Source organism: Grampus griseus (assembly GCF_964374135.1).
Source record: "Grampus griseus genome assembly, chromosome: 17".
Taxonomy (NCBI): Eukaryota; Metazoa; Chordata; class Mammalia; order Artiodactyla; family Delphinidae; genus Grampus; species Grampus griseus.
Genome location: NC_139011.1, coordinates 79009747 through 79026809, shown reverse-complemented (window position 1 = coordinate 79026809; position 17063 = coordinate 79009747). Strand labels below are relative to the sequence as shown.

Genomic DNA, 17063 nt, shown 5'->3' with positions numbered 1-17063 from the left:
AATATTTGATCATTATTTTTCACGAAATAATTTAAAACATCACCAAATGTTATTCCTGTAGTTATAAAAATATGAAAATGTCACTGAATGTGCTACATTTTTAAACCAAAATCCATACTACATGAGCATATAAAACACTCATTAATTTGTTTCACCTGAATTCAACATATATGTATGTGTGTATATATCCTAGAACTATATCTATATCTAAATTTATACAGATAGATACAAAACATTGTGTGTGTATATTTGTGTGTATATCTTTCTTTCCTGGATCTAACAGGCTGTCAGTGGTTACTTATGTTGGCTGTGCCCTATTTTTAGTAAGAACAGGTAAACTATCTTCTGGAGTTTCATGTACTTCTTGTTGGTGGACAAACTCCTTTCAAGTCTGTTTATACACTGTTAGGTTTTATACGCCATTCACGTTCTTTACGGAAGGTGACCACGGCACAGAAGGGAGAAGCACCCTGTGCTCCTAAGAGTACTACGTCTGGGTTAACTACGCGTGAGATCAAAGGGATTCCAGGGATTTGCACAACGTTGTAAAAAATTCCCGGTCTATGGAGGACTCCAACTGGGGGATTATTTTGCTTGGCAGAAATCATTCCTGGGTTTATTCCCAACATTTACTTTCTAACCTTTTCATTAAAACATTCAAGGACTCTAAACAACTTGAAGAAACTGTTAGTAAAAACACCAAGTTTTATGCGTTATAGTGTCTCTGTGTTAGCATCAGAGAACTGACACATTTTAAATGTTTCTGCACTAATTCTTAAATCTGTGGATGAACATCTCCAAAGCCACACGTGTTTGTTTTTTTTTTCCTAGTAAAACCTTGATTTCTGAATTGAGTTCCTTCTTAGACTTTTCACTTTTTCTCCCACCTTCAGTGTGAACACTTGCTGATGTAAGTAGTATTTCCATATTTTTACCTGTATTTCTTCAGAATTACTGTATTTAGATTAAAAATGGCACCAAATTTGTAGAATAATTAATCCACTATTTACCATACTCAGTGTCACTTCATGCAAGACCAGTAGTACTGATTAACTTACTATTGTTATCCTTATTTTATTTCACCGTACAATATATTTTCTCTCCTCCCAGCAGTAAATAGTATATTACATATTTAAATACATGCCCCTCACCCAACATGCACATACACAAGATGCATTGTTTTTGGAATAAGTATTAGAATTTGAAGCTTACATTCAGGAAATGGTGGTGTTTTTCGGCCTTGACCTGTTTGTACGAGGGGATGTTTACCAAAAACCTGGGCATCGAAACTGGCATAATCGAAAGGTACTTTTCCAAATTTCTCTTGCTCTTTTGACACCGTAGCTCTGGGAGAGATGATGGCTTGGGATCGGAAATTGAACTCGATTTGCTTCACCAAGCTTGTCCTGAAGAGAGAGGGGCAGAGCTCAAAAGAAATAGGACGACACCGTTGGTGAGCATCCCAGCATCAGAAGTTAAAGCAGCTCAGGTGTGTCACACCTGGAGTTTCCCACTGAGCCCCGCACTAGGGAATAGAGCTGTGGTCACACAGGATGGGGTGGAGTGAGGGAGAAGGGGGCACTTCGGGCGCTGGGTGGCCTCAGGGAGGCTGCACGTTGTGTGTCCGAGTCTCCCATCAGTAAGAGAGAAAGTGTCATGGAACTGTCATCAGGGCACTGATAAGGTGTGTACTTCCTGCTGCTCAGGACTGTTCATCAGAGTAGCAGTGAAAAGTCACGACTGGAACTAGTGAGGAAATGTCATTATACTCTGAGGACAATATAATGTCATTATAGTCTGTTCAGCACAGCTGGCAGGGCCCTGACGCCTAACAGGGGCAGTGTCGGCACCGGAAACTGGATTCCTGAACTGTGAATTTCTTCTTAGGCGTCTCATCTTTTTCCCCACCTTCGGACTGAATGCTTTTGCTGCTTTAAGTAATATTTTAAATAGTATTTCAAAATTTTATCTATTAAATTGCCACTGTTTCAATATGAATAAAAATTACTGTATTATAACAGCTATCACATTTTTCAATAGAATTATCTTAATCCAAGCTAAATGTGACTTAAACATTCCTTTAGAATTACTGTGTGGATTAAGCAAGGGTATCATATTTGTATAGCACCAATGCCGGCCAAGGAAAACACAAATGCTGTCGTGCTGTGGTCTATTGCTAAAAGGACACAAATAAATATACTTTCAGAATTTAACAATATCAAAAATACGTATTTTTATTTTGTTTTTCACCAGAACATACCTTACTCATCAGAATGTCAACGTTTTGATGATGTTTCTTGGATTAGGTAAAAAACTTTTTAGCTGCTACATCAAAATATCTGAGTGATTAGTTGAATTTGTTATCGTCTATATAACTTGCTTTATACCCCTAATATTGCAACAGTGTTCTAGTCTAAAACAATACTTCTAAGAAATGAGCAAAATGAAACTTAATGCTGTTTCTATGTTTAATAACTAACCTACTTAGGGAGAAACTAGAGAATACGGTACTGTAATCCTAACCAAGAACCTTGTTATGAGATTTTTAACCCGTGATTCAGTAATTCATGATATTTGCCTGATTTATATTCCTCACTCATGTGATTTTGACTCTCGGCAAAGTCATGACAATTTGAGTCTTTTAATTAAACCTACAGAAGCAAATACTAAGGGACACCATATCTTGAAAATGTTCCTAATAACTGTTTTTCATTCCAGTGTCTCGGTAACGACAATGAGGACCTGGTCATCTGCTGTAATCCCCAAATCACTTTTCTTATGTATATGATTTTTGTATTAATAAGTGTATCACCTCATACTGTGTCCTCATCCATAGTTTATTATTTCGGTGTAAGTAAGGTCCTCCAAACTACCAGAGACTCTGAAGGACCTAGGACCGACAGGAGGTATTTCCATAGTTATCAATTTGGAATGAATTTTTGTTTCAAAGAGACTGTGCGCATATCTGGAAGAGTGGGACGACCATATAGCATCACATATTTTGAGTGATGAGGGATTAGGAGGTGGAAAGGTTACGTCAACCATGAGGGGCCCCTACCTGACTAGGGGGCGGGCTGGTGCTTAGCGACACAGGATTTGATTAATCTGTTATCGTAGACTTTACATTTTTTAGATTCGTTCACATTATGTGACCTCTGCGTGCAGATTAATTTCAAGTTAAACTTCTGGAGGGTCTAGCAGTTCATTTCAGTGACAGCACGATTAGCTGGCCCAGCCTCTCAAGTGGACACTGGTGGCTGTGCGTTGGAACGAAGGTGGCCCACGGTGAGCTGGCACCTGGGAGGAGAGGGACCCTCTGTGTAGGTGCTCGGCACGCAGGGAGTAACGGGAACCCCAGAGGAGCATCCTACCTGTGACCCTGCTCAGGACACTGCCCGGTTTTGGCAGAATCCAGCTGACTTTTGTCCTGGGACATTGCCAGTTTTTCAGCTGCAGCAATTGGACAACCAGAAAGACTGTTTAAAAAAAAAAGTAGGTGGATCTGAGTTAAAAAGATAATGTAATTTGCTCTGGCACCTACCTCACAGCATCCTTGGCAAGCACCAAATGTTAAGTTGTATTAATAGTTCACTTAGCACCATTCTCAGCCTAAAAGATCCCAAAGGGTTTTGCAAACTACTGTGTCAACGTTTGTCCCCAAACCTCATCTCAGAGGTGATAAAAAAACAGAGTCATTTTTAAGATCAAAATATTATGTAAAGGAGGAATAACTAAATTATTGAAACCTCACGATATTTTAAGTAGAATGCGCTCATCCAACTGCAATTGTCCAACTATGGGTGTCAGCACGATAATTCTATGACAGCTCAGGGTCTTTTGCAAAATGTTAGGGACTTAATTTTATATCTCAGTTTAAATGGAGAGCACAGAATGTAAGTTTCCTGGCAATAGGCTTATAAGTCAACTAGTATCTCATGACCACATAATCTATACATGAAACACACAAACGATAAGCATTTTCACCAAAAGTATTTATATATATGCAATATATTTGTATATAAAGGCACACATGTGGTTTTAAGTTAGCTGCGATCTCAGTGAAATAAATCTCAGTGAAATGAAATGACGTTTACCTTCAGTAATCTGAACTCTTGGGCACCGTTTTAATGTGCATTGGATGGGATTCAAGATAACCCCTAAGCCACTCTTTCCAAGGTCAAACAGCTCTGGGGTGGGGGAGGTTCAGAGCAGAGACCAGGCTCTCTGTGTATCGCTATATAAGTATCTACCCCTGGTCTCCAAATACGACATTTTTTTGTTGGCATACTTGGCTGCTCAGTGAAAATTTATAGGAGAGTAAATAACGGGGTATTTTTTACTTTTTCCTCTGCACACATTGAGAATATTTGTCACCTATGTCAGGTGCTAACATATCTGATGCTGATCCAGGAATTTTGATAACACACGGCAAGTTCCTTGTTTTCTTGGTGGAAAGTTTCTCTCGAGTCTCATCCCAATTACCTCCTGTGCGTGTTGCGGTTGCTGTTCACATGCCCTCGTCCTGTGCATCCCGGGGTGGGGCACTTGAGCACATTTTCATGCATGGCAAGAACTAGGCACGAAATAGCACAGAAAAGAATAGAGCAATTTATCATCAATACATCACACACCGACAAACTGTCTCAACTTTGCATTCAAAGGAATTCAGTTACATCGTCCACCAGGCTCCCTAATTCTTCGAGAGAATAAACACTTTTCAAATGCAAACCAACCAGTGGGAGCCCACACCGGACCTTCTCCTCTCTCTGACTCTCACACTCCAGGACACTCTCCACCTGCCCTAACCCCCAGGGCCAGGTCCCAGACAACCACAGACAGCGCCAGAGGCCCAGAGCCCACTAGAAATTCCAGCTGGCCAATCTGAGGCCAGTTCACTCCGCTCCCTCCCACGAAAGCTCAAAAAGGCTCTTGCTTACAACAACTCATCCCTCCCCGCCGCGGGTCCTGGTGCTTCCCCCGCGGGCCCTGCCTGGCCTGAGGTGCCCCCTCCTCTTGGGAGCTCTGAGTAGCAAATTAGGTTTTCAATGTCAGTATCTCCTGATCTACTGGCCTCACTGTACCCCAAGTTTTCTATTAATATGCTCTGTTTTAAACACCCAGCTAGATGGAAATTGTCTTGACACAGAGGGAGAAAACTTGGTATTTCCGTTTCTGACTCCAAACTGGAGGAGGAAGTGGGTAACTTGGTGGACTTATTTCAGGGCCGGCGGTACTCACTCTCCAGGGGAACCCGCACTTTGTGAGGGCACCCTGAAAGGCTGCGGTGGTGAGGGTACAGCCCTGTCACGTGCCCTGTGCCGTCGCACCCGGGGATGGGGCACTTGGTCTCCCTCTTTTCAGGCCTCGGTGAATCTGCAGAGGAATTAAATTGAGAGAGACATCTGGTTATTCCTCTTCCCTCCCCTTCAGCAAGTGGCCTTGCACACGACCTTCTCACTCTGTTCACCCTTCTGATGATAAACATTCTTCTCACATCGCCTTGAATCAGACCCTCAGCTAAGACCTGCGGAAGCAGAAAGAATGTTTTCAATTTTCCTGGTTCCTTAAGCAGAGGCTGACACAGGGCAAGGGAGTGCTGAAACACAGTGACGGTTTTAAGTTGTCATGTCACAGATCACAGTTAGAGCCTCATTATGAAATGTCAGCCCTACACCAGAGGATGAATAGGCTCTGGAAAAGGAAAAGTAAAAAAAAAGAGAAGGAAAAAGGAAAGCATTTATTTAAACCCAAACTGTCTCCTATTGAAGGGATCTGTAAAAGGCCAGATTCAAAAATCACACGATGAAGAAGCCGCCGTATCTGAGGAGGGCCCGTCTGGGTGGTCCAGTGGGTCCTGGCAGCAGGTCCAGTGGCCCCGGAGTTCTGGGCTTGAGCAGCTGTTCCTAGACACGTGGGGAGGCTGCTCCAATAAGAGTGACATCTCGCGCCACGCCCGGCCAGGGGGAAGTGCTGTGAGGGCCCAAGACGCCCAGAGCCCTGCGGTGTGAAGCTCTGGATCAACGCGCAGTAGCTGCAGAGGAGAAGCTATTGGTTTCACTCCTAGTGTGGAAGCGGAAGACAGAGGCAGCAGGAAGAGGCTTGGCACACAGGGTGGGGACCGGCTCGAGGGGTCTGCCGGGCGCTGCCAGGAACATGGGCTGCGGGCGGAGGACCAGGTGCTGCGGCAGGGGAAAGGGACACCTTGCAACCCATGCTGCCGGGCTGCCCAGAGGGGGCGGCTGAACACAGCTCGGCACACACACTGCTGGCTTAGATAGAGGGTTATATAAATACATAAAATAAATGAGGACTAACGTGAATATTCTCATATTCGTGACCGAGAGGGTAGATAAGCTTAAAACAGAAATGCATTCTCAGAGCCGAAACTGCCCCCCTAACTCGTGCGTGGAGTGACAACGTCAGGCATCGGGGCCAGCCTGCCCCTCACATTCAGGGCATCTAGAGGAACCGGGACCAGAGTGGGCAAGGCAGCCTCAGAGAGAGGACCAGCGTGGGATGGAGGCCGGCAGGCTGCAGGCTTCTCCCAACGCGAAGTATCAGGAATCACGAACACACGACGCTGAGAGGGAAAATAAACAGTCTGTACCATCCTGCCGCAAGAAAGCTGCCGGCGATGGGTACGGGGCAGGGTCCTGGCTGCGAGGACGCCGAGGGCCCGTGTGCTCCGGCTCCAAACGTGGCACGGAGAGCAGGGCAGCGCTGCCGGAGGCGACAGACGTCCCCAGGGCGGAATTCTGCGGGGGGCAGACGTGCCCCCGTGTTGCCACGCCACCCCGGCCGTCGGACTGGGCAGGTGGGTACCGCAGGTGGTACGCGGGGCAATTATCTGGGGACGTGGTTCCAGCCAAGGGGGAAGGGCCAAGGGCCCTCCCCGTGAGCGCGCAGCCAGGGAGGGCGGGGTCGGCAGGGAGAGGACGCGTGTCTTGGGCGGGAAGGGAAGGACCCGAGTAGCGGGCGTGTGTGTTTCCTGAGACGGGATTTAACGCCACGAGGTGGAGACTACACTCTTTGCTGTACGAGACAAAGGTGCATACGAAGGGTTTTGACATGCTGTATGATTTTGAGGGGGTATTTTTTACTTAGTCCGAAAAGACGGCCACATTTCCAGTCCGTTTGGGCACTCACGTGTGTAGAATATGCTAGTAAAAGTCCCCAGTGTTTCCCTTTGCGGCACGGCAGAAACTAACAACGTTGTGAAGCGGCCATACTCCAACACAAATTAATTTAAAAAAAAAGAACAGAGCAAGAAATACAGATCATTTGAATAGAATTTTGACCAGAACTACTTCTTATGATATATGGGAACTTGATGTGTGAAAAAATAAATTTCTATTCAATTGGGAAAAAAAAAATCCCCGATGTTTGATTCACATGGAATTGGTAGGGGCTGGGTGCTGACACCCTGTGAGAGCGACTTGGAAAGAATCGGGAAGAAGGAGCGGTGATGTGAATGTTGATGGGCTTCCTCCCTTGGATCTGGTCCAGGTGAGGCCGCCTTTCTAAACCACACGGAGCGCTTTGGCCACACTGTCTGCGGGAAGCCAGGGAGGGTGTGGGAGATAAGGCCAGGCTGGCACCTGACCAGGTGTGGGTTGCTGACTGTCCGTCTTGCACTGTGTCTGCCAGCCCCTCCTCTGCGGGGAGCAAAGATGCCCCACGGTGCTCTCCGGGGCCGGTGCCGGTGCCTGACACGAGCTGGAGCTGCAGCTCTGGGGGGGCTCCCAGGCCTGGCTCTTCCTCTTTAATTTTCTTTGCTGGATGCTGCTTCACAAAAATGACCTTATACTCTGGTGACCTGACATCCCGGTTTGCTTGGGACTGTCCTGTTCATACCTGATGGACTCGTGGGATTGCTCCCATGGCTCCCCTTCACCCCGAAAGTGTCGTAGGCTGTAGGATAAATTATATGGCGACTCTAGTTAGACTAGGGGGACCCAAAGTCTCCCTGTTGCTGGGTGGCAACAGGATAGCAAACCTTGGTATTGTTAGAACTGCCGACTCATCGGAAGGCTTGGGTGAAACGGTATTTTGAAATCCTAGGGTTCTGTCCCTGAGAGCAAAGTCACATGCCCAAGGTGCACGGGGATTAGTGCTTACTTAGGAGCATGGAATACTCACAGGAGAAAAAAGCTCCTCTTTCGCTCCCACACCAGGGACGGGAGCAGGACCGTGAACCTGGGCAGCCTCTGGATGAAGCCTGGAGGCCCCTGAAGTCGGTCACTGTTTTGCCTGTTTCTTCCTGGTCTAGTCTGGAGCTCCCTGCGTGGACCTTACATCCCAATGCAGGACCTCACCCTACACACAGGCTACACTGTGGACTCATCCAGTCCCATCAGCGATTGTCTAAGTCTCCACCATGCACATTCTATTGCCTTGTTAATTTTTGTAAACAAAAAAACCTTTAAAAAGTTCTAAAAAATGACCAAAGTATCGTCAAGTGTTTTAAGCCATGGCACAAATAATTAGTGTCTCCAAAGACTGGATTTCATTGGCTGAAGGTACTATCAGTTGCAAGATGAAACATCATTTTATGTGCCAGTGAGGAAGGAAAAACGACTGAAAACTGAATGATGGCACATGTTTCTAATTTCACAGAGATGCTAAGATGGGAAAACTGTGCATCTTAGAATGGATGAAATATAGTATATTGGAAATGATGGGGTTTTGGAATTTGAAGTAAATTTCATCTTTTTTTTTTTCTGATTTTTTAGTTCATTAAAAAAAAAACAAAACCAACACCCACACAGGTAATTTCCACAAGTTGGGTGTGAGTGGAGTGCTCAGAGCTGCTACCACACCCTCCTGCCCCAGACCACATACTATCCTTGATATTCTGTCTCCATGCCAGCCCTTATAGTATGTTTGCACAGAACTATTATCTCACTCCTCACTAAATGACATTCTTTTATTCTTTTTTTCTCAACTCTGAGCTGCAAGACAGTATTTGACAAGACTACTTGTAGGTGAGTACTAAAATGGACTTAAAATATACAATGGATTTCTGGGTAAATCTCAGCAGTCAGGACATCTAACCACACTAGCGCATTATTCTTTTCAGCGCTTTAGGTCCACGACCTTGATTACCTCTAAGATACTCCTCTCTGAATTCTGTGGTTCTCAGATTTTAGGGTGCCCGAGAATCACCTCAGGAACTTGCTTTTAAAAACAAGCAAGTTATGCACATGAAAAGATGCTCAACATTGCTAATTATTTGAGAAATGCAAATCAAAACTACAATGAGGTATCACCTCACACCAGTCAGAGTGGCCATCATCAAAAAATCTACAAACAATAAACACTGGAGAAGGTGTGGAGAAAAGGGAACCCTCCTACACTGTGGGTGGTAATGGAAACAGGTGCAGTCACTATGGAGAACAGTATGCAAGTTCCTTAAAAAACTAAAAATAGGGCTACCATATGATCCAGCAATCCCACTCCTGGGCATATATCCTGAGAAAACCATAATTCGAAAAGATACATGCACCCCAATGTTCATTTCAGCACTATTCACAATAGCCAAGACATCGAAGTAACTTAAATGTCCATCGACAGAGGAATGGATAAAGAAGATGTGGTACATAGATACAACGGAATATTACTCAGCCATAAAAAGGATGAAATAATGCCATTTGTAGCAAGATGGATGGACCTGGAGATTATCATACTAGGTAAAGTAAGTCAGACAGAGAAAGACAAATATCATATGATATCACTTATATGTGGGATCTAAAAAAATGATACAAACGAACTTATTTACAAAACAGAAACAGACTTGCAGACTTCAAAAACAAACACAGTTACCAAAGGGGAAAGGTGGGGGGGAGGGATAAATTAGGAGTTTGGGATTAACATGTACACACTACCATATATGAAATAGATAAACAACGAGGTCCTGCTGTATAGCACAGGGAACTCTACTCAATATTCTCTAATAACCTACATGGGAAAAGAATTTGGAAAAGAATGGATATGGGTATATGTATAACTGAACCACTTTGCTGTACGCCTGAAACTAACACTACATTGTAAATCAATCTACTCTAATATAAAATAAAAATTAAATTAAAAAAGTTTTTTAAAAAAGCAAGTTCTGAAGCAGTAAGTCTCATGGGATCCTGGAAATACTCATCTTAACAAGCCAAAGACCACGCCTTGGGAAACTCCACGTAACTGGAGGCCTCATCACCAGGCCCGCCTGGTGCAAGACCCAGGGGCGGGGACATCTTTATGGGCACACGGAACAGAACACAGCTTTCCTAAAGTCTGAGGATCGGTTTTAAGGTCTCCTCCGAGCACACTGACTGTCTCATTCAAGTCTGGTACAGACGTTTGTGGACCCTCCGTTAGAGAGCTTGCAAAAGCACAGGCTTATGAAGGCATTAGCATCCGGTCTTGTCCTAAGAAGGATCGGGGCATCCTGCCTGGCTTCCTGGTGGCTTGACACTATTTTGAAGCTCAAAAGCAGTCAGATGGGGCTTCCCTGGTGGCGCAGTGGTTGAGAGTCCGCCTGCCGATGCAGGGGACACGGGTTCGTGCCCCGGTCCGGGAAGATCCCACATGCCGCGGAGCGGCTGGGCCCGTGAGCCATGGCCGCTGAGCCTGCGCGTCCGGAGCCTGTGCTCCGCAACGGGAGAGGCCACAGCAGTGAGAAGCCCGCGTACCGCAAAAAAAAAAAAAAAAGCAGTCAGATGATCCCAGAAAGAGGGCGGGAAAGAAAAATTAAATTTCTGGAAATGATTTGATTCATAAAATGATTTAAAATCCAGTAAATACAAATGTACTTCTAACATACCCAAGATAGTACTTTTTAACAAGTACGATATATTTTTTAAAAGCAGTTCTATTAGAAGAAATACAGGTCTTTACTTTGCGTGAGTTAAAACCCTACAAACTGACCAAGCTTTAATCTGAGAACAATCTATTGAGTAGGAAAAAAAATTGCTAATTTTAAAATATAAATTAGGTTTTTAAATTGTGCTGTCAAAAAGCTATCTGGGAGAAGCAGTCAAACCTTACTCATTTACCACCCCCCCAACCTCTAAAGACATTTTAAATAAAATAGAAGCAAATCGGTGTCTTACGTTTACTGGTAAAGACTTGTCTTCCGCCCACGTCAATGACTTTGTTTTGCTTCCTCTCCCCCGACAGATGTTCCAGAAGAAGCCTGTCCAGCTCCCTGTAGGTGCTGTGGAAGACACAGCCTCGCTCAGCCTGCAGGGCGATCGCCTGCTCCAGCAAACTCAAGTTCCCCTTGGTTTTCTCCAGGGCAGCGGCTTCCTCCACCCCCGCAGCCGGACACCCGTGCCTGTGATCATCCTCCTTACTCCCAGGGAACGAGGGCTGGGCTTGGCCATCCGACGGGTCCACGGGAGCGTGCTGTGGCTCTCTCCTTTCTGTTTCCGAATCACATGTGCTTTTGCAAGAGATAAACTTGTCACCTTCAGTTTTTATTTCAGGAACTTCCAATAGGTCTTTCCTATCATCCACGAGAACATACTTTGGGACGCTCTGAGGTTTGGTTTCTTCCGAGAAGTTGGAGTCGCTGTCCCAACCATTCTCTGCACTTTCAGAGTTACTTTCGTTGTCATCGGAGGAGCAGAACCGCAGCTGGGAATCGTCGATTTTGTCTTTTCCATCGTCGGAATGAACCATAAAGCACTCATCCACTTCATCCCCCTCTGCTTTTAGAGACTGGATGCCACTGTCATTTAAGTTCTCACTTATGGTCTGAACAGATGCATTATTTTCAAATTTCCCCAAATGCATTAGCGATTTGACCACGAGCTCTTGATAACGGCCGTATCTGTCTTCCTTCCCATCGGAATTTTCTTGTGCAGTTGAATGAAGCTTCTCCTCCATGGGTTTTATCATGATTTCTTCTAGGGAAAAAAGAAGGCCAATATTTGAAAAAATAAGAACAAAAAGTATTTTAAGGGAATTACCGTGATAGATAGACATATACATATATAATACATGCAATATGTGAATATGTGGACTCCATCAATTATATAAACATTGGGTAGAAAAATACATACCCTCTTGACAAAACAAAACTCAGACCTTAATATTCTGAGAATTGCCTTTAAAGAGATGAGCTATTCTAATTTTCAGCATGTCAGAGCTAAGCTCGTCTAGTTACTGAAATAAATACTCAACCATCACAGAGTCCTGAATGTGAAATTCGTGTTACTGTACCTCTTATATTTGCAAATCTCAGTCAACTGGAAGAAAATTAAGCATATGTCCTACTATACATTATAAAAAGGAAGTATTCATCGAATTTCTCTGATAGCGTGGCAATATATTTTCAAAGCTTATTAGGTTGATTTTCTCTGCCTCCGTAGAGTCCCAAACATACTTTCAGATTTTATGGAACGTTAGCTGAAATACACAACACATCTACACGAGACGATAACTAAAAGAAGCCTGAGGTTCTCGAGACTCCCTCATCACTGTCATAACTGTCACACGAAAATGTGACACGAAATGTCACACGAAAACACAAGTAAATGGGAGAATGAACATGATGGAATAATATCTTGAATAGTAGCTCAGTTTCTGGCCTGGTACCTGCACGCACTTGTGTAAAAAGGAGATGAGTCAGGAGTGGGGACGGTTGGAGGATGCTGAATGTTAACCAGTTCTTCTCAGTCCTGATGGTAAAGAAGGCCTGGGACTGAGGAGAGCGCCCACCCCCCAAGCGCCAGTCTGTCCATGGGGTGTCCACTGTCCCAGAGCAGCTGTCCGTGTCACCCCCTTCCCTCTTGGCAGTGGCCCAGTCGGGGTGACAGATTGTGTGTGTGTATATATTTATATGTACAGTCACCCTCCCCAAGCCTGTCCCGGTGCAAACACACCACCTGAGGTGCAGATTCGCCAGTGCCCCAGCCCTGGCCGCGCACATGGCGGGGTCCAGGGAGCTCGGCGCCCAGAGATCGCCAGGCTGTGAAATGCACCAGATAACCAGGCAGTGGTCCCTGGCAGTCACTGAGACAAAACAAAAAGAAGAAGCAAGACTATTTCTGTGTCTCTAAAGGCAGGGTGGTGGATGGGAACACAAAATAATAAGCCCCCTTAAAGACTGTTAAAGACACCAGGTGAAGTGCATTCTGCCTTAATAAACATCTTGGGAGGAAAGAAAAGCACAGTCGTCCTGTGTAAGGGCTGCGGGAGAGGGTGTCTGTGCAGAAGACAATGTGCCTTTTTTGGGTCTCGTTTAATTTTTTATAAACATTGCGTCTGACAAGGACACTCAAAAATGCATCTCCATCATCTTCCTTTCTGGTAATTATCTCCCTAAATCAACACTGGACTGCCCGGATCAAGTAAATATTGCCATAGTAACTAAAAGCATTTTTGGATGAAGGGAAGAATTCAGTCACAACACTAGCCCCTTTAAATAATGCTGATTATAGAGTGCAGTCTTTTGTTGGGATCTATTCAACATAAACTGAAAAATTTAACATTTTACTTCCTAGAAAAGAGGCTGGCGAAACCAGCACATAATATTTGAACGGATGGTGTATCCTCTCCTGAATTCATATCAGAGGGACTCCAGGTTTAAATAATATATTAAACATAGTCTAAAATGCAAATGAAGTTTTTCTCAATATCACAGTTGGCTGTTAAGAGAAAGTGTAAAGGGTTATGATAATTTTAGAATATTATGAACTACAGAAAACAAATAAAAAGCATTTTCAGTGAATATGCTCAATTCATTGAACTACTCTCTCAACTCCACTTAACTACCCACATGTGTACAATAATGATTTATAGACATTATACCTAATTATGCATATTTGGGCTGTGTGAGAGTGCTAACAAAAGCTCTAGAAAGCAACAATTACCTCTGTTGCTTAGCTACATAGTTTAAAATATTCCTATTAAGTGCAGATCACCAGAGAGGCGGGGGTGACAGCCATGCACGTGTGCCCGACGATGCGTGTCACCGAGCCGCTGCCAGGCGAGCGTTTTGGGTCATTTCCAGTTTACATAATTGTTTGGTTCAACTGTTGGTTATATGCTAAAAGAAAATATTTATTAATTATTCTTCAGAAAGAGAGGAGCCCTGCTGGTAGAGGTGCCTTCGTGCGTCGCCCGCGGGGTTTCCAGGGGTGCTCTGCAAACCTGCAGACCAACTTCCCACGCGCCCACCCCCCTCTGCCATCACTGTCATTGTCACAAAGAGAGAAGTTGAGTTCGCTTTTGAGCAGACGTATCTGCGACAGGGCGCCCCTTCCCCCCAGCTTTGTAACAGGCTGCCTACTTTTTCTGCGCTTGTGTGTTTTTGTTTTCCGGGGTGGCCCGGTGGTCTGTTTTGTGCTTTTGCCACTGACATAATCCAAAGAGCCCTGCGTTAGGGACCTCGTTTGATTCTGGGCCTGGCGTGTGTCTCTGTGCCAACTCCGATGGGTTCCTCCCCCTTTCTGAGCCTCACCCTCACAGGAAAGCGGGTGCCACCCAACAGGTATGCAGTGAAGGATGGCCGCTTCTCCCTTCCCTGTTACTATGGTAGAGTCAGCAAGGGCAGAGGAGACATGGGAGCTTCCACCTAGATAAGGTGCGGCCCGTTTTTCATTCAGAGTAAGTAGTGACCACGCCCGCTGTGGAAGGTCACAGTCCAAGTGTGAAGAGGACTCAGCCCAGTTCACCGTCACCCACGTCACACTTGCTATGCTCGCCAACTGCCTTGGGGATGGGAGGGTCCGTGCACGGCGTGGAGGGAGACCTCCCGGGTCTGAGGTCCAGAGACCGGGGTCGTGTGGTTGGCCCAGCACCACCTGCCTGTATGGCCTCGGGCAGGCCGACGTCTCCCGAGTCCTGGGTCCTCATCTTTAAAACGAGGGTGATCTGATGTCCCAATGACTGGATGACCCCGTGACATGCTAAGACAATGAACTGGTATGTTCCTGGCATGGTGTTCAGTTACTCATTTCATTTAATCCTCACAACAACTACAAGAAAAGTACTTTCAACTCCCTGTTACAGGCGGGAAACCAGCGTTCTAAAAAGCCAAGGGCTTGCTCAAGTTCACACAACCAGCCAGTGGGGGGGCTGAGATCCAGACCCATGGCCAGGAGCCTACTATTTTCCCATATTTGGATACTTTCAAGAGTGAATTTATAGGAAAATACCAGAATACACTTGTCAGGTAACTTGTAATGAAAAGCAACAATCCTTAAAGTATAAAGAAAAACACATAAAGACAAACACAACAACAAACAAAAACTAACAAAGTGCATCTCACAACAACGTGGGGTAGAAAATTCCTCAGGTGCATTTCTGGGGCTGGAGAAGGACAATACTTTCCTCATAGAGCAAAAAAGTAAATAAATAAACTTCCTTTCGGCCTGATATGTAAAACCTCACATCTGTTGATTTGCTTTAAACCAAAGTCTCTCCTCTGAGGGGTCTGGTAATCCTGAAGTTACCTGCTAGCGGATTCTCCATAGGTATCAACTGTTCTGCGTCAAAACAACTTAAACAAAAGAAGTCCTCTGAAAATCACATGTTTTGAGGTTGATTCCTTCCGTACAACTGGATTTCAGATTTTAGTTCTGTTTCTGTAACTATCTAAGTGACTTTTACGGGTAAATTAGTCTTCCAGGCCTCCTGAGTATGTCAACTTTGTTGGGAATAAAAGATGAATTCATCTTTCAGAGTTTTAGAATGGGAGCGGCGTATCCTTTATTTGCTGTCTGTTGAGAGATAACATAGTCAAAGTGTCATCCCAGCTCCCAGAGCCTCCACAGGTGTGACGGGTTTCCTGGAATCACGATCACGTGCTCACAGCCCGGGAGGATCCCACACACTGGCTCACCCTGCTTCTTTCCCTCGTCTGCACTGGGAACACACGAGCTCGTCCTGCCTCCTGAGAGGGCTCTGCGAGGTCACCTTCTGTTTGCCCCAGTGAAAACTGTGCATCTGCATGGTTTTGTCCAAATTTTCTTCTACCATCCTTAACGCCCACCTGCAGCTCTTTGAAAGACAGCCAGGGGAGGGCATGGGGCACAATTTTGCCATTAAAGGGATTCAAGCTCATGGCCTCAGCCTTCGTGAGCCTAACCCTCTCTCATCAACTGAACCGCCTGCTTAAGACAAAATTGGGCACACACCTGGTCAGGTGAAGACCTTGGGGTGCCTGGAGTGACCGAGACGGCAGATGAAACCCCTTATGCTGGGCTTGGGCGCAAACTCAGCTCTCTTACCTTCCGGAGGCTGGGGGTCACTTGCTCAGAGGGCTGAAGGCAACTTAGACTTTTCCTCTCTCGACCAGGGAGAGAAGCATCTGTGACCTGTCATTTCTGGAAATGTGACTTCGTAATTTGACCTCGTAGGGACTTTGCCCAACTTGCCTTCCAAAGGTGGTCAGAGCATGGGAAGGGCTGGATTATGGAGCATGGTTAGCTGGGAAATAGTTATTTTGCTTGTCCTTCAATTGTTTCCTAATTATCTTCTTTCCAACGCCTACAAGCTGTGTTACCTTTAGCATTAAATCCCTTTGTCCTCAACGGTCTCATTTGTAAAGTTGTGGCCATAATAATACACACTCACGTCACTGTTGGGTGGATTAGGTGATATGATTTATGTGCTCGGAATATATTAAGAATTCAAAAATAATAGCCACTACGGCTGTAATTTTAGCATATTCATTATGATCAGTAGTGGCTCTAATACTAAAGAGTGAACATTTGTGAAGCTGCAGATAGAAGTCCATCAGTGCTTCTAAGTGAATATTTAACTGAGAATATTTGACAGTATACTTTCCTGGTGACTACCAAGCATCTACAACGATCATTCAGCTACAAAAGAAGGCGGGAAGCTGGTGGGCAGGTACCGTCCTGGTCCTTTGGGCGCCTGCAAAATGTGTTGGTGTAAAAGATGCCCATTTTCTTAAATACTTGGTAAATTAATGTCAGCGAGATGAATGATATAACCATCCTGACTCAAGGACTTTCCCTAGTACTAACCATACCGACTCAAGGACTTTCCCTAGTACTAACCATACCGACTCAAGGACTTTCCCTAGTACTAACCATACC

At 45.0% G+C, this 17063-nt stretch overlaps 1 protein-coding gene across 3 annotated transcripts in view; it reads right to left on the bottom strand.

Annotated features, from left to right (window-relative positions):
• The window catches only part of ST18 (ST18 C2H2C-type zinc finger transcription factor), a gene marked incomplete at both ends in the record, with an annotated part of 123271 nt that overhangs the window by 45798 nt on the left and 60410 nt on the right, over nt 1–17063 (bottom strand). For 2 of the 3 annotated variants that reach the window (XM_082674746.1, XM_082674747.1), the window contains 5 exons: nt 1213–1406; nt 3372–3476; nt 4483–4573; nt 5239–5373; nt 11103–11900. In XM_082674746.1, coding sequence (XP_082530872.1) covers nt 1213–1406; nt 3372–3476; nt 4483–4573; nt 5239–5373; nt 11103–11900 — 1323 coding nt within the window. The remainder of the gene's footprint in view (nt 1–1212; nt 1407–3371; nt 3477–4482; nt 4574–5238; nt 5374–11102; nt 11901–17063) is intronic. The other variant, XM_082674748.1, reaches the window with a different exon arrangement.